Below are 22,800 nucleotides of genomic sequence, written 5' to 3'. Positions count from 1 at the left end.
TCTACTACACACTCACTACACACTCACTACTACAGCCACTACTCTCTTCGACACACTCTATACTACACTCTCTACTACACACTATCTACTACAGTCACTACTTACTACACTCTCTACTACACACTCTACTACACACTCTACTACACACTCTACTACACACTCTACTACACACTCTACTACACACTCTACTACACACTCTACTACACACTCTACATTACACACTCTACATTACACACTCTACATTACACACTCTACATTACATACTCTACATTACACACTCTCTACTACACACTCTCTACTACACACTCTACACTACACACTCTACTACACTCTACTACACACTCTGCTACACACACGCTCTACTACACACTCTACTACACACCCTCTACTACTCTCTACTACTCTACTACACATTCTCTACTACTCTACTACACACTCACTACTTTCTACTACACTCTACTACAGACTCTCCACTCTCTACTCCACACTCTCTACTCCACACTCTCTACTTCAATCTCTCTACCTCAATCTCTCTAATTCAATCTCTCTACCTCAATCTCTCTACTTCAATCTCTCTACTTCAATCTCTCTACTTCAATCTCTCTACTTCACATTCTGTATTACACACTCTCTACTACACACTCACTACTCTCTACTACACACTCTCTACTACACACTCTACTACACTCCCTACTACACATTCTCCTACACACTCTACTACACACTCTACTACACACTCACCACTCTACTACACACTCACCACTCTACTACACACTCACTAGTCTCTACTGCTCACTCTCTACTACACACTCTCTACTACACACTCTCTACTACACACTCTCTACTACACACTCTCTACTACACACTCTCTACTACACACTCTCTACTACACACTCTCTACTACACACTCACTAGTCTCTACTACACACTCACTACTCTCTACTACACACTCACTACTCTCTACTACACACTCTACTACTCACTTACTACTCTCTACTCACTCTCTACTACTCACTACTACTCTCTCTACTACTCACTATTACTCTCTACTACTCTCTCTACTACTCACTCTCTACTACTCACTCTCTACTGCTCATGACAATGCCATTTATTTATCTGTTTCCAAAACCAACACATAAATAAAACATTTGTCATTTACAATGCCAAAAGCGCTAACTTTTGCAAAGGCGAGACCGTTGCATTGTAAATGCTTGTTTGTGCCTGTTACCGTTTGGCGGACTGTTCTCAATCTCATTTGGGCGTCCCTAAGCTTAGCCTAGAACCTGAACTGATGTCTTCGCACTTGTGAGCAAAACCCGTGAGTCCGCCAGTTATATTAAGTCGGCTAGTAGCTAAATTTCTCGTCAGGTTAATGCTACCTGCTGGTCGGTTTGAACGTGTTTGCTCAAAACGGAAAGGGTGAATGAGTCGGGTTTGGTCGGAGCTAGGATGATACCCAGCCGGGACCTTTCCTTGCGAATCTTTAGGCTGGTAGGCGTGGTTTTAGTGACTTCTGACTCCAGCAGGGGGCTTGCTGGTAGTTAGTAGATTTATGGGAGTTTGGTTGTTGCGGCTGCGCTTTAAATTATTATTCTCTGTTGGTACACACGGTACAGCGCCCTTTTTATAGCGGGTATTTACCCCCTCTAAACTCGCTGTACGGCGTTATGCCTCCCTCCTGGCGAGAAGTGTCCAGCAATATACAGTGAACAGCCAGGTGGGCTGACCTGACAGTGTGTGAAGTGGGGACTTGGCTGAGTCCTCAAGACTTGCCTCTAGCCTCTGCCCTCGTTGCCTCAGTCCTCTTCCTTCTGGCAGCTTCTCTCTACTGCCAGTGCCAGCAGCCCCCCCAATACCCCAAGGCTGCTTGTGCAGTGGTCTGGGGTTCGTTGTGGGTGCAGATTCAACCGCGGCACCTACCCGGTCAGTCGCGATCCTGCAGAACGCTGGCAGTCGTGTCAATCCAGAGGGAGCAGGCTTGGGCAGGGCAGCGCTGCGACTCTGATGTGAATCGTGGGCTCTCAGGCCTACAGGCGCTCTCTGCTACCTGCACGCAGCCCCTGACCACGGGCACCACTCCTCGAGACTCTCAGCTCCACCCTCGGGTGCTCCGCACAGCCAGCAGCGGTGTCGATGTCAGCAGGCAGTACTTGGGACCAGGCGGTTTTCTCGGCGTCGGGATCGGGCCGGGAGTTGAGTAAAGCAAACCACTTTCCACTTCCTTTTCAGGTCTTGCTGAAGCCAATGTGCATGCGTTGCTTCTGCAAGAGTATAGAAGGCGAAACAAACTCTTGAACAAGCACAGATTACGTGCAGTTCGTGTGATGCACTTGTGTGAAACACGCGTGCACAAACCCATCAGCCTCGCACCGCAATGGAATGCTGCCTCTCAAGCTGCTCCCCAGCCCCCCGCCATCAGACTTCATTGCAATGCGCTCCCACCCCGCCCCCCCCCCCCCCCCACAGCAATGCCAAGAGCTTGTTTCTCTGCTCGCTGTATTCACATTTCAAAACAACAAGCCACTTAACGGAGTCCTGGCTTAACTTTTATGTACACTGCGTCCGCTTTCATATTTGCTACCCGGGAGCTGCCGTTTCTTGAGCACTGCGCCCGCTTTTATATTTTAAAAAAACGTTTAATTTGTTTGACTTTTTGCTATCGCTTTTCATGGGCGGGAACTTAACCTCCTTGCCCTTTGCCTGCCCCTACCACATCAGTTCCACCCGCGTGCCCCACCCTCCCCTGGGCTTTCGCTTCCCATTTCTGTGGCTTAATATTCACATCGTAAAACAAAAAGTCACTTGTGAGTCACTTCGGGCGCCAAGTGCTTAACTTTAATGTGCACAGTGCCTGCTTTCCTATTTAAAATAAAATAATACTTTGAAGTTGTTTCAGTTTCCGCTTTCGCTTCTCGTGGGAGAAGGTTTACCCTCCTCACCTTTTGCCCACCCTTACCCCATCAGTGGCCCTTCCCCGTCTTCAAGGCTTTCACTTTCCATCTCTGTGGCTCGCTGTGCCCGAGCTCTGGCCTCCACGGTGCTGGGGAGGCGGGGGCCTGTGCTGCACAGAGAGAAATCTCCTTTCTGGGTGCTATGCTCCGGTGTCGTGCCCCAACTTCGCGTTGCTGCAAGTACCACAGCAGCTCTTAGGATGCCACAGCGATATTTATAGCAGTAAAATAAATACATTTATTGTGCTCAGACTTCTAAACAGAGGCACCACGACTGCATTCTGCATTCTCGCCTGCAAAATGTGAATGGTTTTCAGAACTTACATTAAATTAGAAAAAAATGACACCGCTTCGAGCACCTTAAGGAGGTATAATACATGCCAATACGATAACAAGCATTTGCAATGCAATAGGTATTTTATTACTGAAAGCTTGAGCTATTGGCATTCCATTATTATTTGCAATGCCAATAGCTTGACTGTTCAGTAATGCAAGACCTGTTGCATTGTAAATGCTTGTTTCTTTAGCAGGCGATCCAGAAGGGACGGCAGACCGAGAAGTGAATTGGCTTCGCTGACCGATGTGAGACAAGCTCTGGAGGAGGCGGATGTTATGGGAGAAAGGGATCGCTTCGGCGTCGGAACAAAACGAGAGTCGCAATCGTTGCACACGGTACATATTTATAAAGTAGGCCTGCCAGTGTATTTTCTCCGGCTATACATCCGTTTTTCGGAATCAAAGGTGATCTGTGGGCTTACGGCATGCAGCAGAACAAGACAGCGCAGACTGCCTAGCAGCCTAGCCCTGTCACAGACTCCGATGCAGACCGGGTGCTCACTTAACCTTCCAGCATGCCAGATACTAACTTTGGACATCCTGTCTTTCACAGCGTGTGATTGTCATTTAAAAGAAGAGGGAATGGGTTAACTTCCGCTGGCCTCAGTGCTATACATCATAGAGCCATTCATTACCAGTAACAGCTTGTGAGCGGTCAAGCATTTTGCATGGGCAGGTAAAGCTTTTGGTGCCAAGGCGGGCGGGGGGTCAGCTGCCACACACAATTCAGTGACACATTATACCTCAATTCTGTTTTAAATAGCTGTGCTTGTCGAAGTACAGGTAAAGACATGCAACACTGTCACAGATCGGTTCCAAACTGGAGAGGTGTTGGGGCTTTTGCTGTCGCGCGCTGTGCATGAAGGGACTGCAGGATGGTTATGTATTCGCAGGACACCATCGCTGATATAAGGGACAAGTACACAGCACTGCCTATTCTTGTACCTGCTTATTGCACCAGTCCATAGCATGGATTCATGATTGGAGTCTATTTGTGCTATTTTCCATTGGTTTTATGTGGTATTTTGCACATGTGTTTACTATGTGGTAGAGTATATCTTTGTGAAAATATGCTTAGTATGCATTACTGATAAAGCTGGACACAAGGAAGCAAGCAAGACAAGTGAAGCAAGAGCGATGGTGCTGCATGAAGACAGGTCATGGACATGTTTTGCTGCTCTGCAGTTATGATGTTGAAGGGTTCACTGGTGCACTATTCACGAACATGCGCTATCTAGGAGGTATTCTTCTGCTGACACACTTGCCATATTTATAACTGCATTAACATGTACTTAAAGACATACCTGTGTCAAGTTTATTTTGAAAGGGTATACAGAGTATTTCACAAAGCTATTTAGACATAGACATACTCACACACACCTGTTTGTAAAGAAACGTTCTTGCCATAGCAGGGGTTGTCACTACACACTTGTGCACTTCTGCCTGTGCATTTATTTCCAGTGCTTTGATGGTGGTAACAGGTTGTTATGAGGATTGTTTGGCCAAGGCATTTTCACATAATTTGGAATTTTCTGCATCTGCCACACAATCCATCATCTGCTGGATAATGTGTATATTTCAACAACAAAAAATTGACTCTAGCTCAACTGGTTCAAAGTTACTAAAACACAGCAACACATGCTGTTGCGCAGTGGAACAGTCTTTACAAAGATTCACTGGTCACCTTTTTGTTAGGTCGAGCAATTTATTGCTCAAAACCTATTACATGTGACCAAACTCTCTTCAACAAGCCGGATTTATTAATATTGCATGTTGTGTAGTGGAGCGTAAAAGCTTCCACAGACGCACGCTTGGCCTCACTCACACCCCATATGCCTGCTCCCCCTCCCCCGCCCCCCACGCCTCGAACCAGACTCCGCTGCCGCCCGCCTTTTGCTCATTCCCTCCCACTGGCAGCCTGCGGCCACTGATCACAGTAAAGGCTTTGATCTATCTCACACCCCTCTCCCACTCCCTCCTCCCACTTGCTCCTACTGACCATGTAAATGGAATGACACTGGAACAATGGCTGCCTCGCCAGGAATGGCCTTCTGTCGACCCCTTCTTACATCCTCCAGATATAACTGAGGCAGCTTCTTCCTGCAGTTTGTTCTTAGGTCCATGCACACCACAACTTCACCTTGCTTTGTTGTATTTTTGCATTGTTAATGTTCACATTTGTTCGCAATTCGCCATGTGCCTTTCGTTTCTGTCTCACTCTCTCCTACCCCTTCACTGTCTTGACCTCGCCACTCTTCCTCTATTTCTGTCTCACTCTCTCCTGCCCCTTCCCTGTCTTGGCCTCTCCACTCTTCCTCTATTTCTGTCTCACTCTCTCCTGCCCCTTCCCTGTCTTGGCCTCTCCCCTCTTCCTCTATTTCTGTCTCACTCTCTCCTGCCCCTTCCCTGTCTTGGCCTCTCCACTCTTCCTCTATTTCTGTCTCACTCTCTCCTGCCCCTTCCCTGTCTTGGCCTCTCCCCTCTTCCTCTATTTCTGTCTCACTCTCTCCTGCCCCTTCCCTGTCTTGGCCTCTCCACTCTTCCTCTATTTCTGTCTCACTCTCTCCTGCTCCTTCCCTATCTTGGCCTCTCCACTCTTCCTCTATTTCTGTCTCACTCTCTCCTGCCCCTTCAATGTCTTGGCATCTCCACTCTTCCTCAGTTTCCGTCTCACTCACTCCTGCCCGTTCACTGTCTTGGCCTCTCCACTCTTCCTCTATTTCTGTCTCACTCTCTCCTGCCCCTTCAATGTCTTGGCCTCTCCACTCTTCCTCAGTTTCCGTCTCACTCTCTCCTGCCCCTTCACTGTCTTGACCTCTCCACTCTTCCTCTATTTCTGTCTCACTCTCTCCTGCCCCTTCACTGTCTTGGCCTCTCCACTCTTCCTCAGTTTCCGTCTCACTCTCTCCTTCCCCTTCCCTGTCTTGGCCTCTCCACTCTTCCTTTGTTTCCTTCTCATTCTCTCCTGCCCCTTCACTGTCTTGGCCTCTCCACTCTTCCTCAGTTTCCGTCTCACTCTCTCCTGCCCCTTCACTGTCTTGACCTCTCCACTCTTCCTCTATTTCTGTCTCACTCTCTCCTGCCCCTTCACTGTCTTGACCTGTCCACTCTTCCTCAGTTTCCGTCTCACTCTCTCCTTCCCCTTCCCTGTCTTGGCCTCTCCACTCTTCCTTTGTTTCCTTCTCATTCTCTCCTGCCCCTTCACTGTCTTGGCCTCTCCACTCTTCCTCTAGTTCTGTCTCACTCTCTCCTGCCCCTTCACTGTCTTGGCCTCTCCACTCTTCCTCAGTTTCCGTCTCACTCTCTCCTGCCCCTTCACTGTCTTGACCTCTCCACTCTTCCTCTATTTCTGTCTCACTCTCTCCTGCCCCTTCACTGTCTTGACCTGTCCACTCTTCCTCAGTTTCCGTCTCACTCTCTCCTTCCCCTTCCCTGTCTTGGCCTCTCCACTCTTCCTTTGTTTCCTTCTCATTCTCTCCTGCCCCTTCACTGTCTTGGCCTCTCCACTCTTCCTCTATTTCTGTCTCACTCTCTCCTGCCCCTTCACTGTCTTGGCCTCTCCACTCTTCCTCTATTTCTGTCTCACTCTCTCCTGCCCCTTCACTGTCTTGGCCTCTCCACTCTTCCTCAGTTTCAGCCTCATTCTTTCCTGCCCCTTCACTGTCTTGGCCTCTCCACTCTTCCTCAGTTTCCGTCTCACTCTCTCCTGCCCCTTCACTGTCTTGACCTCTCCACTCTTCCTCTATTTCTGTCTCACTCTCTGCTGCCCCTTCCCTGTCTTGGCCTCTCCACTCTTCCTCTGTTTCTGTCTCACTCTCTCCTGCCCCTTCCCTGTCTTGGCCTCTCCACTCTTCCTCTGTTTCTGTTTCACTCTCTCCTGCCCCTTCGCTGTCTTGCCCTCTCCACTCCTCCTCTATTTCTGTCTCACTCTCTCCTGCCCCTTCCTTGTCTTGGCCTCTCCACTCTTCCTCTAGTTCTGTCTCACTCTCTCCTGCCCCTTCACTGTCTTGGCCTCTCCCCTCGTCCTCAGTTTCCGCTTCACTCTCTCCTGCCCCTTCACTGTCTTGGCCTCTCCACTCTTCCTCTATTTCTGTCTCACTCTCTCCTGCCCCTTCACTGTCTTGGCCTCTCCACTCTTCCTCTATTTCGTCTCACTCTCTCCTGCCCCTTCACTGTCTTGCTTCTGTTTATTGTATTTGCATGAATCTAATATATTGCTCTATTCCTTTTCAACAATCAGGCATTTTTGTTTAGTAGGTATTTATATTTTTGATGGGTTTATTTATAGGCACATTCTATCTATCTATCTATCTATCTATCTATCTATCTATCTATCTATCTATCTATCTATCTATCTATCTATCTATCTATCTATCTATCTATCTATCTATCTATCTATCTATCTATCTATCTATCTATCTTTCACCCTCAATCTATCTATCTGTCGCCCTCACTCTATCTATCCATCGCCCTCACTCTATCTATCTATCGCCCTCACTCTATTTATCTATCGCCCTCACTCTATCTATCTATCGCCCTCACTTTATCTATCTATCGCCCTCCCTCTATCTATCTATCGCACTCACTCTATCTATCACACTCACTCAGCACCACCACTCAGGGCACCACAGGATCAATGTGTGCAACCATTCAACAACAACTGGTTCAAATATGTTCTCTCAATGTCTCAAACTTTATTACAAATGTCACAAAAAGATGTTAATATTTCACTTCTGTTCTTGGATTTTGGTCACAATAAAATACACTTAACACAATCTTCACAAAAGTTATTTACAAAAGTTTAAGCTATTGCTATTATAAATTACAATAACTTTTATTTAAGTATTAATTATTTAAAAAAATTAAAAGTCATTGTTATTTGTAATAGCAATACATCTAAGTCACGTAAATACAACACATATTGCATTACCAATGCTATAGGTGTCACATTTGCAAAAGTTATAACTATTGGCATTGTAAATGACAAAGCTATTAATTTAGCTATTTTCAAAACCAACACAGAAATAAAAAAATTGTCATTTACAATACCAATAGCTCAAAAGTTCCTAATGCGAGACCTATTGCATTGCAAATGCTTGTTCTACTAGCACGTAAACGTCACTTGGCAGCGGGGAAGTAACGCAATGTGGCCAGAGAACATGGAGCAGGACTGCTGAAGAGCCCCCCCCTTTCTCCTTTCTCCTTTCAAAACGATCTGCCTGTGCTTACAGGCTTTTGGATGGTGGTCAAATTACTACTGCTGCTGCCGTGTTGGAGACGCTCACAGACGGCTAACTGATGGCAGTGTTCAATGTTCAGTCCAAAAAACGCTGCCTGCTCTGTGGCTGCGAGGTGCTGCAGGGCGCTGGGATCAACGCACGAGGGGGGAGGCGGGACCTGGAGCTTACCGGCAGCGGGACCGGAGCGCGACTGCTCTGCTGCTCTACTCCTCAATCGCTTCCCGGATCCAAGGCACGCTCCGAGGGCTGGAGTCAACTATAGCGCTACGGGCCTACGGGGAGCCGGAGCGGAGCCTAGCAGGAACGGGAGCCCAAACGGTCCCGAGGCCCGGGGCTCAACCGCTCTACCGTTCAGCCCGATGTTCTTTCCATAATTCTTTCCCCCGTGGTCCGCCAACGCCGCTACAGCTGGCTGCGGCTGCCACCTCGACTCGGCTGGGCTGGTTCTGGTCTCCGGTCTGCGATCTGCGGTAAACTCCGGAACAGACTGAGCTCTCCACTTCATTTGTACTTCAGTAGTCCACAATAGGAAGAATACTCAAGCAAGGAATTGAATGATTTCCAGAATGAACGAAGCAACATCCAAGTAAAATGCACCGACACTGGAAAAGTGAAGGTAGTGCTGGTAAGACCTGGCTGGGCCCGAACTTTGGGGATCTGGTCAGGGGAGCATTGATGACAAAAAAGTGTTTGGTCCTGTCCTGAATGTTGAAGGTACCAGAACAGTACTTTTTCCACCCTTTGCTGGTCACAAAGACAATCAGTTTGTCTCCATGGATTTGGTCAAAGCACACTATGAGGCTGATTCTCAACAGTAAGCCACGTGGGCTCTTGGGTAGCTACCTGCCTCCTCTCACTACTGTTCAGGAAGTTCAGATGGAAGCCTTGATATCTCAAGATGCACATTCTCTCACACAAGAGACACCAACAAAAAAAACAAAGTTTATCTTTGTATATCAACTATGACATCTGTACAGTCAACTAGTAGAGAAAAACAATTCAATTAAGAGAGAAGACAAGATTAAAGTCTACATAAATGTACCACAGTTCGAGTCATCTCCCAGTTCTACAAATCCTGTTGAGCTGCCAAAAATAGATCAGACGGTGGCAGTGGGTTGGGGTTCAAAGTTCTTTTAGATGGTTGAGATCTTGTTGTGGAACAAATCCGCCAGGGTTTTGCAGAGTTGTTAATATGTTTTCTGTGGCTGAGGGTTGAAGAACTCTCTGACGATGTTGAAGAGTTCTTTGCTGTTGTTAGAACAGGCTTCAATGTTGTTGGCAAAGGCATGACATCTTGCCTTTTTCAGAGGTTGGTGGTATTTGTTGAGGGATGTCTTGAATGCTGCTCAGGGAGTGGCTCCTTGCTGGTGTGCCATTTCCTTTCCAGTCATTTGAAGTTGCTTTTGGTGGTTCTGCATTTAATGGTATACCTACTGGCCAGTTTGGAGAATCTGATGGGCTTAGTGGCCTTGAAGGGGCAACTCTGTAGGAGATCCATGCAGAGAAGTTCTTGACAGCCTATTTTAGTTGGTTTCAGTGTCAGGGTGGGAGGGCTCAGGTTGTTGGTCAACTGGCTCTCAGACACCTTACTCCAGCTGTGATGTGAGGTGCTGGGCAGCTCAGTGGTGGTTCTGGGGATGATGACTTGGTTTGTTCAGGTGAGCTTGGTGACATGGCTGTACTTGACTGTGTTGCTGGCTAAGAGCATCAAAAATTTACATGAGTGGGCCAGTAGGTGTCACTCAAGTGACACAGGTAAAAAGAGCTTATCACCTTACTGATTGCTGTCATAAAAAACAGTATGCTGTCACAATCACGCTCATGCTCCTTACCTCTGGGTAAGGGCAGTAGCCCTTTATCACTGCCAGGTTAAAACTTTGTGCACCCCTCTCGGTATAATAAGACCACAATCCATATGAAAGGTCTAATTCATGGTACACACACATGGTCCATGTTTGGCCATGAGGAAAATTCAGTACCAAAGATCCAGATACTGCTTCAGCTGGGGCACTCAGGCCAGGAGTGCATGTTCATTACAATGCAGTGGATATTTCCATCCCAAAACCCCTCCCCCATATCAAACTACTCAGAACCTAGAGACATTAAACCATCGGATTGGCAATTCTGATGGTATGGTCTACGTGCATTCTCATGGCTCTATCTGCTCTGTGCTGCGCAACCAAATCTAATGCTTGCAAAAAAATAGCTCATCTCAACAACTTGCGAGTTTCTCATTTCATAGCCATCAACCACTTTAATGACTTATGATCTGTTTGCTTTACAAACCTAGTGTCAAACAAGCAAGTGCGTAATGATCGCAAGGCCCATACTATGGCAAAGCACTTCATTTTATTAGTTGCTCTGGATAGTAACCTCTTTATAATCAAGGCTACTGGAAGCTCTCTACCTTTGCCATCCAGTTGAGCTAACACAAATAAAACTCTCTTGTCAGAGTGCAATGAAAGGTTGACTGTAGTCAGCTGCTTTTAGGACAGGTGCAGTGATAGAGCCTTCTTCAATTCTTCAAATGCCTTTTGACACTCTTGAGACTAGATCACCTTTCTGGGCAGCTTCCTGGAGGTCAAAGTAGGCATCAGGGCACAACTACTTCCAGAGTTTTCCACAAAGTTCCTATAAAACCAGCTGAGTCCTAAAATGACCTTATCTTCTGTCCGGGATGGAGATACTACCCACTCAATCACAAACTGAGGGGCATATTTACGAGCCCTATTATATCTCTTTTGTAAGATGCAATGTGGTGCAAGTGTGAGGCAACTAAAAAATTTGATTTATGAAGCCACACAAGCCACCTTGCATGACCCTGGGTGGCTTCATAAACCTTGAGTAAAGAAACACAGCACAAATCTCTGCGTTGCCTTACTCTGCACTAGAGAGATGGTCCATGAGTGTTCCCACGCAACATCCATGGACTTTGATGCATTAACAGAAGTGGTTGACCTGGGAATGCACCAAAACGCTATGCCTCCCTAGGTGAAGTGAAAATTCCTCAGGGAATTATTTTTCTGCAAGAAGGTACCACTTTCTGCACAAAAATAATCCACCTTACAATGCAGGCACCCTTGCACTATGGTGCAAGGGTGCCCGCATTGACACTAGACAGCCAAAACAGCTCCAGTGCAAGGGAAATTACACAAATTCACAATTTCATTTAAATACTGTGCATTCCTGCTCTTTCTATGGCACACAGTGCAGCTCAGCAAGGCGACTTGCTGTACTGCATGATAAACTCATAAATATGACCCTGAATCTTGGCATCCAACAGGTGAATCTTCCTGTTACCCACCTCATGCCCAAGTTAGATACCGGTGTGACTCCTCAGTTATGGCAGAGGAGTAGCATTGCCTAACTGCTCAGAGCCAGGAGCTAATTAACTAGTTTTAATATCATTTCTTTTTTAAATCATTTTAATTTTTCCCAGGCTGAGCCAAATGGCTCCAGTAGGTGGGGACAGCGCCATTGTCTAAGATGGCAGCAGGGAGGAGGAGAGTTGTGTACTGTAAGGCAACATGAACACTTACATTTCTCCAAACCAACTGTGTTGCACAGATGGGTGGATAAAAGACCTGAGTGAGTGTTAGTTGAGCCCACTCAGGCCAATACCAGTGCTGCTCTCATGCTGGGTAACAGAATAAGAGCAGTGTCTGGATTGGGTGGGGAGTCTGGGAGCCTGTGCAGAATGACGCGATTCTGGAAGAAGCTGGACTAAGGCAGCGGCACGCAAGTAATTTTTTTGAATATATTATTTCCACCTCCTCCCCCGTTTGCTGCCCTTGCCTCACCACTTTGTTTTCTGAGCAGCCGCCACTGGGAGTAGTGACCCACCTGCACACTTGGTCGGCTTAATGGCCACTTTTCTCTCCTGTACCCTAGCCAACACCTGCCATAGGTGTCTCAGATGGTCCTGCCATGAATAGCTGCAGAATCACACAGAATTCCTCCAGCCCTGAAAGAACATGGTTCACCAGATCCTGAAAAGGGGAAAGAGTATTCTTCAACCCAAAGGGCAGCTTTTGAAACTGATACAGCCCCGCTGGCATGGGAAATGCTGACTTCCCCTTGGCATCTGATGCTAAGGTAATCAGCCAATACCCTCTGGTCAGATCAACGGTGCTCAAGTACTTTGCAGTTTTTACAAACATGGGATTGGATGGGCATCACTCTTGATTACAATTTCTTCATCATCTATACCGCATCTCTGGTACTACTGTTTCCAGAGCATGTCTCACACTCAATGTTTACAGAATGCTACTGCATGAGTCTCTAACAAAAGAAAAATGAAGGAAGCATGCTGTGCTAAATTAAAATCTATCACGTTATGGTACTTGGGATATCTGTATTGTTGTTTTCTCTCTGTTGGTGTGTGTTAGTCTCTTCATCATAAAACAGCTTATTTGTTTAAAACATAGAACTGGTTTATTTATACCATCATTTCTAACTAGCTTTGTACCGCAATCTACCTTATGAAGAAAAGTTCTGATCTAAATCTCATGCTACTTCTTCTTAAATAAATAATTCACAAGGATAAATCTTCCAAATGTAGAGGGAACAGACATCCTGGATTTGTCTAGATGTTCCTGGTTTTAGGGTCTGTCTTGGCATACTAATAGTTTAGTTCAATGTGGTGTCATGTGCTCCAGAATTAGTGTGACGTTCTTGCATGTACACAATCCTTTTTCCAAAAACTGCGCTCTCTTTGCCACATCAATGCAGAAGCATCGACCTTGGTGATAGGGAACACTTCGTGAGAATAGGTCACAATGCCTTGGCATTGGTGCAAGCCTCTCACGTGTGTTATATAAATGTGTTTTATTATTACATCCAAATAGTGGCACAGCTATCTGTAGAACAAAACAATGGTTCTCTGATCACAATCTCAGCCTGAGGCAAGGAGGCCATTTTATATATGAAGTTTTTTGTTTCCGAACATACTTAGAGGAGACACTTCTGCTGACTTCAAGGGGTCCCTGCATACCGAACCTTTCGCTATGCAGCTGACTGACATCTCTTGGCGGGTGTCCAGTTTGTGGGGTCTACACTCTAACCATCCAGGTTAAGTGGTTAGATCATCTAGACTGGGGTTTTCTTGGCAGATCATACATTCACACCCTAGACACTTAAGTTAGGGTTAGCATTTTAGGAGTATGCTAGATTGATATAATCTTTTATCTGATCACATGTGTTAGAGCCAGAAACTGTCATTCATTCAGTATAGCGGTGCATTATAATCATGAGTAGTTCACACCTGCATATAATCTATTGTTATGTTTAATCAATGCTGTAGCTACTATGAGAATGTAATAGAATGACTTGAAATGTATAGCAAAATTTGAAGGCGACATATATTTGCTTAATGGATGTGCTTATTTAATGTAGTAATTGAAATGTGGAGAAATCACGTCAATCATACTTGTAACATGAGGCCTTTTCCATTTCTTATGTTGATGGGTTACTGTGGGCCTTATTGTGCTTTTCCCTGATGGTTCTTGGGATGGGTATCGGTAGAGAATTCATGAGTTTCTGCATTAGTTTTGTTCTCACGTTTCTGTGGTAGGTAGAATGATTCTTTCGTGTTAGCTAGAATAAGGTATTTGTTTTAGTAGTTAGGTCCGGGGAGAAGAGGATACATTGAATGCTGATACTGATAATGGAGTACAGCTTGCTTTCTCAAACAGTGTGAATCAAGGTCATCTGATTGAGCCTGGTAGAATTATTGCCCAGGGAAAGTTACCTACGAGGAGGTGGTTCGAGAATATGGAGCAATATGAGAGGAGTTGGCCTAATGGCTTGGGCGGTTGACCTCGAATCTGGGAAACCGGGTTCGAGTCTCGGCAATGACGCTGAACATCCAGTGATTGTGGGAAAATCGGTTAATCTCCCCGTGCCTAACACAAATGAATGAGTCCTCATGTAACACAACTGGTGCTATGTAAAGCACTCTGACGCCGGATACCGGGTCTAGTTTGCGCTATATAAAACATCGTAAATAAAAAAAATAACTGATCATTGTGGGATGTCCTATGTGTGTTCTATATTGAGTTAGGGACAGAGCCAATGTGATTCCATATCTGGCAATGAGAGAGAGAACATCTTAGAACGAGTTCTGTAGCTTTATGCTACCTGACCTATTCAATGTGGACGGACATCTTAGAAAGCCTTCATGTGCTGACACCTTTACAGATCTTGCCTTGGGAAATTCTAAGTAAGGATGTCACAGTAGGGATAGACTAATGTTTTTACTTACAAGGTTCCAATGAAGGGGACTCTCAATATTGGAGCTGTCATCTTTTGTGTCTTGATCTTGGAATTTGTTATCCTGTGTATGTTACATCGTCTTACCTACACCCATAGGTTTGGCTTTGTATTAGTTCTGATGCATTTTTACAACCTCGTAATGAGGTGTTTGTACGTCCAGCTGTTCTTGGCTCTGTAATGGACTAACTAACTCTAGATTGAGAATCTGTGATTCTTCAGAGCCATGATTCATTGAAACAGTGATGAGTAAATTTGCTAATGATTTTCGTCCCCTCTACACTTTCATGCAGGCCATTGACCAGGGTTCCAGATTTGATCTAGAACGTGGAACCTGGCTCCTTCACATATATAACCTCTCTCAACAAGATGGTGGAACTCTTTGTTTTATTCACTGTGTTGACACTTACAACTTTTGTCTGCTTATGCCTATTACTAATTGCAGCCCATATTTTATATGCAGGAATCACTACAGTTCAATACATATTGAAAAGGCCACTTCATGTATTCTTTGTATATTTCTCTGAGTACAAGAAAGTACGAGTAACTGAGCTAAAGTTTGAAATCTGTCACCACGGTTCCTGAGGGCACAGTGTTGTCATGTTCAGTGGTTTGCCAAAACTGTTTGGTCCCTGTTCAGGTTTAGGGGAACTGGCAGTGGCACTGCCAGCTAGCTGGTAGAATGTCCAACCTATCATATGGAGGTACATAGTTTCAGTCTGGCACCATCCTAAGTTTATTTTGTCTGCAAACGTGCAGTTCCCCACTGATTGGTGGAAACTACACGACAGTGGGTGGGTGCAGATAGTTATTTTTACAGATCTGAACCTACTTCTTTATCAGCAGCCTGCCCCAGTTCCTTACTGTAAATATGTGGAATCCCTACCCATATGTAATGAAAAAACATAACTCTTACCTTGTCCCCAGACTCGCTTCTCCTGAGCTTGATAACTATTGAGCTGGCAGTAGTGCCCACCTCGGGCAGGACCTCAAGGATGCTTTCCAGTGTTGCTGTGCCTTTGGTCTTGGGGGGAGGCTGGCGCATTGAGCAGGGATTGTTCACCATCCAGGAGACCAAATCGAACTACAGTTGCCCAAGCCAAAAAGGTTAGAGAAAACAACTGTTCAAAGTTGCCATTATTATACTGTGTAGGTTTATATAGCACCAATAGACCCAAGCATGTCACAGCACTTTAGGAACAAACTATTGACTTGAAAAGTCAAGAGTGGCTACATCAATATTGTTCAAAGCAATGTAAAAAGTGTACATATATATATATATACATGATCTAAGATAATCAGACAGCCTCAATTAAGGCAGTAACTCTTTTTTATTAGGTTTAAAGTCACAATTGGAGATAAGGTTGGAGCATTATATGTTTCAGTCAGGAGGTAGAATATCAGCAGGAGTTTTTATATTATGCATAATCACAGATAAAGGGTATTGTCAATAATCACAGACTAAGGGGTGTATTAAAAACAATAGGAAAAGGAGTGACCTGCTTTATAAATCTTTTCTCAGCCGGTAGTAAACTATCCTTTAATGTAGGACTTGGTTGCTGGGGTTCAATAGGGGAACCATTGGGTTATGGCCCACCCTGTGTGATGGCTCCAATGTGTATCTCCATTCAGATTTCGACTCTGACTCTTTGAAGGGACACCAGGCTCATCAGTGAAGATTTCTACTCATAGCAAAACCTGAACCTCTCCACACAGAGCAATGGCTTCTGGTATAGGTCTAGACCTCTTCATGTTTTTTCTAAGGTCACAAATCAATTCACAAATTGATCACATCATCTCTTTGTAACAACGTATGTATTTGATATTCATATAACACAAACCCTAGCTAGTGGCAGCAGAACACCCTTGCATGCTTGCTCTCATTTACACTTTCTTAAGATGTTAATGGTACGGATCACTTTTCTAGATTCTACCCTTCCCTTGCATATTTGTGATCATCATCTGCAGTACTAGAAGCACATTCACAATTACCTGGTCATTGTTAGTAGCAGCATGCTGAGCTGAAACAGTGAAAATCACCATAGTCAAATACTTGACCAGTTCAGCGCGGGTCTGTAGCTTAGATGGAACTCCTGAAAGAACAATACCAGAAAAAATATGACTTCTCAATGCATTTTGATTAACCATGGCACAGGTGCCCCCTCCAATCTTCACAAGAGCAGGTAGGTATGTAATGTATTAGGCATGATTAATCAAAACCTTTGCATTCAGAACTTTACAGGCTGATATCAAAAAGTTACATTAATAATACAGTTAAAAATAAGTACAAAGTAAAAAAAAATCCAGTTGCTTGTGATTAAGAGACATAAAAGTGTTCCGGTGATGATAGCTCTGCTAACACTGGTTTACAGGCCAATTTGAAGTCAATTATATGAACTGACTAATTTTAAACCAGTGGAGTAGACCAATTCAGTGTCTACTATAGTCCATACTAGGTCTCTACTGTTAGCAGCAAGAGTTTTTCAGTCTCAGTGCTGTCAGATCAAATAACTTTGTACGGCAACAGTTTAGCTGCACTAGGGAGGAATTAAATCAATCTTTACAAGAGCAGGCGGTTCTGCAGAAGAGGAATCTCTATCAAAGTTCATAGGATTTATAGGTCTATTCCATGCCAATGGATGTGTAGATACCAACCGCCCGCAAAAATGTCCCTTAGAATAGGGAATCAGAATTACCCAATTGATTATGCTTTTAGAAATGCTTGGCATTTTACTGAAGTAGAATGGTTTGAGGTGCTCCAAAGTGAAGACAGTGACCAGTGGCGCTTACGATTATTACTCAGGATAGAACAAGGTTTGAAAAGAGATAGAGTGGTCACTTTACAAATAGAGTACCCTTGACGCATAATCACCCATATAACCGAGGACAGTCTGAAATTGATTAATAACCTGATGATTGATTATGCATTTGCGGTAATCTAGAGGAAAGAGAGAATGTCATTACATGGTACGATCAGGTGATTGGGCAGGTGGTAAATTGTTTAAGGATACACCTAAAACCAGGACCTGCGACTAAGAAAAGTGGTATGAGAAGGGGGGAATAGAAATGGTTTCTTTAATGACAAGTGTAGAAGATTAAAACTGAGGGCACGAAAATAGGAAAGACAGTATAGTAAGAGACAGGATAAGGAAACAATGGAGAGCCTTCTCTTTGCAAAACCTGAGTATAAAAATAAGTTGAAGGAAAGGAAAATAGAATATATGCTTAAAAATTGGCAAATAATGTTTGAAGTGATAGGCACAAATAATATAAGATTATTCTGGCGATTGGTAAGGTAGGGAACCGCGCAGGGGGAAATGCTGTGTTTAGTTGGAGAAGATGATTGGGTTAAAAATTTGAACAATTTGTACAATAGTAAGAGGGTAGACGAGACTCTGGAAACAAGGTTTAAGGATGTGGAAGAAACAGAGCTGTATTTCTCTATCCAAAATATAAAAGAAACCATCCAATCTTTAGAACTAACGAAAGAAGCAGGAACAGATAACTTATCAGCAATTATACTGAAAAATAACATGTATTGGTTGGCAAGCTTTTTAAATGTCACCTTCGGAAATATTTTAACATCTAGAATTTTCCTGAAAAGCTGGAAGAGGGCAATTGTTAGACCAATATGTAAAAAGGGGGACGCCACATAGGTCCAGAATTATTGCCTTATAGGTCTGCTGGATGTGGGGGAGAAAGTAATTTCTAAGATATTCTTAGGCGTTTTGAAGGGTAACTAGTCTTAATATCGAAAAAAATATATAGAATGGACATCATATCGAAGTAAAAATATAGAGTGGACAAAATATCGAATGGACACAATATAGTAGTTAAAAATATCGAATTGAAGGTAATTAATATCGATTGTCAAAATAGAGAAGTCAAAATATCGAAGTATATAATATAGGCATTAAAATATATCGAATTTTTAATATTATCGATTTTTTTAAGTGTTTTGTGTATTACTATATGTGTGAAAAGTGTATATTATTTTTTGTAATGTATGTTTAATTTATTTTAAGAAAGGAATTTTATGTTATTTAATTTTTGCGTAATTTAATTCTGTAGCGGGTTGTGGGTTTATAGGGGAATAGGGTGGGAAGTAATTTAATTATATTAAAATAAATATTTGTATTTATATATTGGTATTTATTTTGAATGTATTGTTAATTCATTTTTAATTGGTAATTAATTTGTATTAATTGATTAATTGATAATTATGTTAATTGTATTAATTTATTTTCCGTAGCAGGTTGTGGGTTTGTAGGGGAATAGGGTGGGAAGTAATTTAATTATCATTAAGTAAATACATTTTTTTATCGGTATTGATTTTTAATTTATTGTTAATTGATTTTTAATTGGTAATTAATTTGTATTAATTGGTAATTAATTTGTATTAATTGATTAATTGATAATTATGATAATTGTGTTAATTTATTTTCCGTAGCGGATTGTGGGTTTATAGGGGAATAGGGTGGAAAGTAATTTAATTGTAATTAAATACATATTAAAAATACTTTTTGTGTATGGATAATTAATTTACTATTAATTAATTATTAATTGGTATTAATTTATATTATTAATTAGTTTTTGTTATTTAAAATTAATTAGTTATTAATTAATTATGAGTAGGTAATTCATTTGTAATAACTAATATTTATTTGTATTTCTCATTGATTAATTATTCCATAATATTAAATTGATAATTAAGTTTAATTAATGTTTTATAGGTATTGATATTTAATTTATTTTTATTAATATATTAAATCATTACTTTCCCTACTGTTAAACTCACTTTGGTGGGAATAGTAATTTTTACCCCTACGCTATTCAACGCTTTCCCTACTGTTGCACTCACTGGAGTGGAAATAGTCATTTTTACTCCTACGCTATCCAACGCTTTTCCTACTGTTGCACTCACTGGAGTGGGAATAGTCATTTTTACCCCTACGCTATCCAACGCTTTCCCTACTGTTGCACTCTTTGGAGTGGGAATAGTAAATTTTACCCCTACGCTATCCAACGCTCTCCCTACTGTTGCACTCTCTGGAGTGGGAATAGTAATTTTTACCTCTACGCTATCCAACGCTTTCTCTACTGTTGCACTCTCTGGAGTGGGAATAGTAATTTTTACCCCTTCGCTATCCAACGCTTTCCCTACTGTTGCACTCACTGGTGTGGTAATAGTAATTTTTACCCCTACGCTATCCATCGCTTTCCCTACTGTTGCACTCACTGGAGTTATAATAGTGATGAAGCAAAGCTTCGCATATTTTGCGGCTTGCCGAAGTCAAGAACCTCGTTTATGTGTAATAAGGTAACAAATGTATGTTTTACTAACGTTTATGTTAAGTTTGAACACAGATAGTGAAGCTTGCACATGTGTTTTACTAAAATAATTTACCCAAGTCACCTAAAATGGCCGCCGCTTGTATTTAGTTACTGCGCATGCGTCAGCCACACTCACGTGTCCTGACGCGTCTGCAGAAGTGGAGGGAAAGTTATGCGCATGCGTAATTCATAGCTGTGCTTATCATGTGGTACTGCTCGTGCCACTGCTCTTGTGACTGTGTCAATGTAGCTAACATTTTAATGCAATAGTTTTATTTCTTGATGATGAGTCAAAAGTACAAATCCTGTGATGTATTTTCATAATGACATTATTATGTATTAATTTGTTTTTCGCTTACTTTTTATGTACCGCGGGGAATGGGGTTTGTCTGTGCCGAGAACCATTTTGGAGGTCCTTCTGCGCCTGCGCGACCTGCCAAGCCAGAGCAGACCTTGAATGATGGAACTCAGCCAGTTGGCAGTGATGAGCAAGATGCTCCTGAGAACGACCCGAAAACTCGGCTGAACCAATCACATGTGCTCACAGAGCAACAATGTTAAAGTTGCCATTGTATTTCTGCACCAGTTCTCATGAGAACCCCAATCTAGTTAGGCGGTACCCTATTATGCAAATGAAGGCTTGAGACTCTATGTCGTGATTGGTGTGCTACCCAAATCCTACCTTAGGACCAATCCAAATTGAAGGATTCTGACACTTTGCAACATTGGGGGGTGGTACACTGACCCCAAACTGTATATCTACCCTGGGTTCACCTAGTGAACCGTCCGACTTGTCTGGTTTAGCTGACCTGTCACTGACCCAACGCACTCAATAGGTGACTGAAGATACAGAGCGCTGCGAAGCACTCTGTCCGAATTTGACCATAGACTAAGGTTCTACTGAACCTTAAAGTGCTGGCAAAGCACTTAGCTGGGAGTTCGCTGACCCAATCGGGGTCTTGATCGATAGCTGCAGAGCGGGTGGAGCGCAGGCGTTGCTTCCGAACTGTGGGTTCCGGTCCTGTCCTGAAGAGGGTCCTGTCCTGAGGGTTTGCTGTCCTGTCCTGAGGGTCCTGTCCTGATTCCTATTCCGAGGGTATCCTGTCCTGTCCTGGGTGTCCGTTCTGCACCTGCTGTCCTTTGAGGGGTATCCTTCCTTGAGGGTTTCCTGTCCTTAACTGACCCGTGGCCAGGGTTTGGTTTCCACACCTTTCTAGGTAAATATTGCTCTGAAAACTCTTTAAATCTTGCACCTTCTGAATTTCTGACTTTTGCTTTAATAAAGTTCATCATTGCATATGTTATATTTTCCATGCTTTTTCGCAACTATTGAAAGTCAATTACATATTTTTCCATAAGGTTTTGTTCCTATGTCTACTCACTGGTTAGAAATTATATTTTGCATTGCAGTCTGTAATTTTATGATATGGTCTAGAACTTCATTGCCTAGATTGTTCAAAGGCCCACTCACCTTAAGTGAAGCGTGTTACTCTTTATAGACCCTCCCATAGTTATTCATGCATAAACTGTCCATGCTTAAACATTTCTGAGATTTTATAGTATTTTCCATCTGCATTTCATATTACATTTGAATGATTACCCTGTCATTATTTCTTTATGCCTATATAATTTACGTTACCTTGGTTATTGATTGCCTTATTTTACTGTACCTCATGCAAGAAAATATTGAATTTAGATAAACATTTTAAAACTTCCAGTTGTCCGTGGTCATTTAAACAGTATTTGAATGTTATTGTGTGGGTTTGCATTTTGCTGCCTTACTTTTACAGCTAGCTCCCTGATTCATTGTGGTCATTAGATACCCGCATCGGTGGATGGTAAGTCGGGTGCACTGAAAATTATTAGCAGGGAACACACACACATCAACTTGGTAGAGCTCGTGAAGTCACCCGATCGATGTATATGGTGATTTGAAAGTATATGGGCCCTGAAGCCGGAAACGGCGAAAACTATTGGTCGGGTGGCCTCGCGCGCTCTATCAGTTTTCTGGTAGCTAGAGGATGGTTAGGGACTAGTTGAGAGTAAGGCAGGGATTAGTTGGACTAAGTTGAGTCGGAAGCTGCTATTATATTGATGCTGCTAGAAGAGCGGCTGTTCTAAGAGACCTGATCATTCTCTTGTGAATACGCTGCTGAAACTCATGAATTTTTGCATTTTTATTATTCTTGTTCTTATATTGTTATATGTACTAATCCATGCATTTGTCAATCGTTTAGTTTCATGTTGTCCGAACTCCCCGGGGAATTGAAAGGGCAAGTGGTGAATAGAATCCATTGTCCTGAGGTCACAGGTTCGAGGAAAGTTAGGTGCAGGTTAGGATAACCGGGAAGCACTAACTAGGGTTTTCTGAATACATGTGTGAATAAATGACAGTAACGGGGTTCATTGGCAAAATTCCCATAGTGGCGTAACCTAGTAAGGGTCACATCGGAAGAGTAGCAGGTTCCTCGGAGCTAGCGTGAAAGCAGAGGGGTCCGCTGAGAAACCTTAAAACTCGGAATATATCCCGGAAAGAAGTGGATGAGTTTAGGGGAATAACAGGTTCACCGAGGCTAGAGTGAAGGGTAGGCGGAAGAGATCTGCCCGCAGCGAGTGAAAAGTAAATGGAAGTAGTTTACTTGCAGTAAAACAATTCTTTCTCTGTCTAG

General features: G+C 43.3%; 1 protein-coding gene across 1 annotated transcript in view; it reads right to left on the bottom strand.

Moving 5' to 3' along the window:
* Positions 1 to 22,800, bottom strand: part of LOC144798609 (hydroperoxide isomerase ALOXE3-like) — a 413,185-nt gene that overhangs the window by 82,783 nt on the left and 307,602 nt on the right. Inside the window, exons 12-13 of the mRNA XM_078669567.1 lie at positions 16,790 to 16,890; positions 15,714 to 15,881 (exon numbers count right to left, since the gene is read on the bottom strand). Of these exons, the coding sequence (XP_078525693.1) occupies positions 15,714 to 15,881; positions 16,790 to 16,890 (269 nt within the window). The remainder of the gene's footprint in view (positions 1 to 15,713; positions 15,882 to 16,789; positions 16,891 to 22,800) is intronic.

The sequence above is a fragment of the Lissotriton helveticus genome, chromosome 12 (assembly GCF_964261635.1).
Source record: "Lissotriton helveticus chromosome 12, aLisHel1.1, whole genome shotgun sequence".
Classification (NCBI taxonomy): domain Eukaryota; kingdom Metazoa; phylum Chordata; class Amphibia; order Caudata; family Salamandridae; genus Lissotriton; species Lissotriton helveticus.
This window is presented reverse-complemented; position numbering and strand designations above follow the sequence as displayed.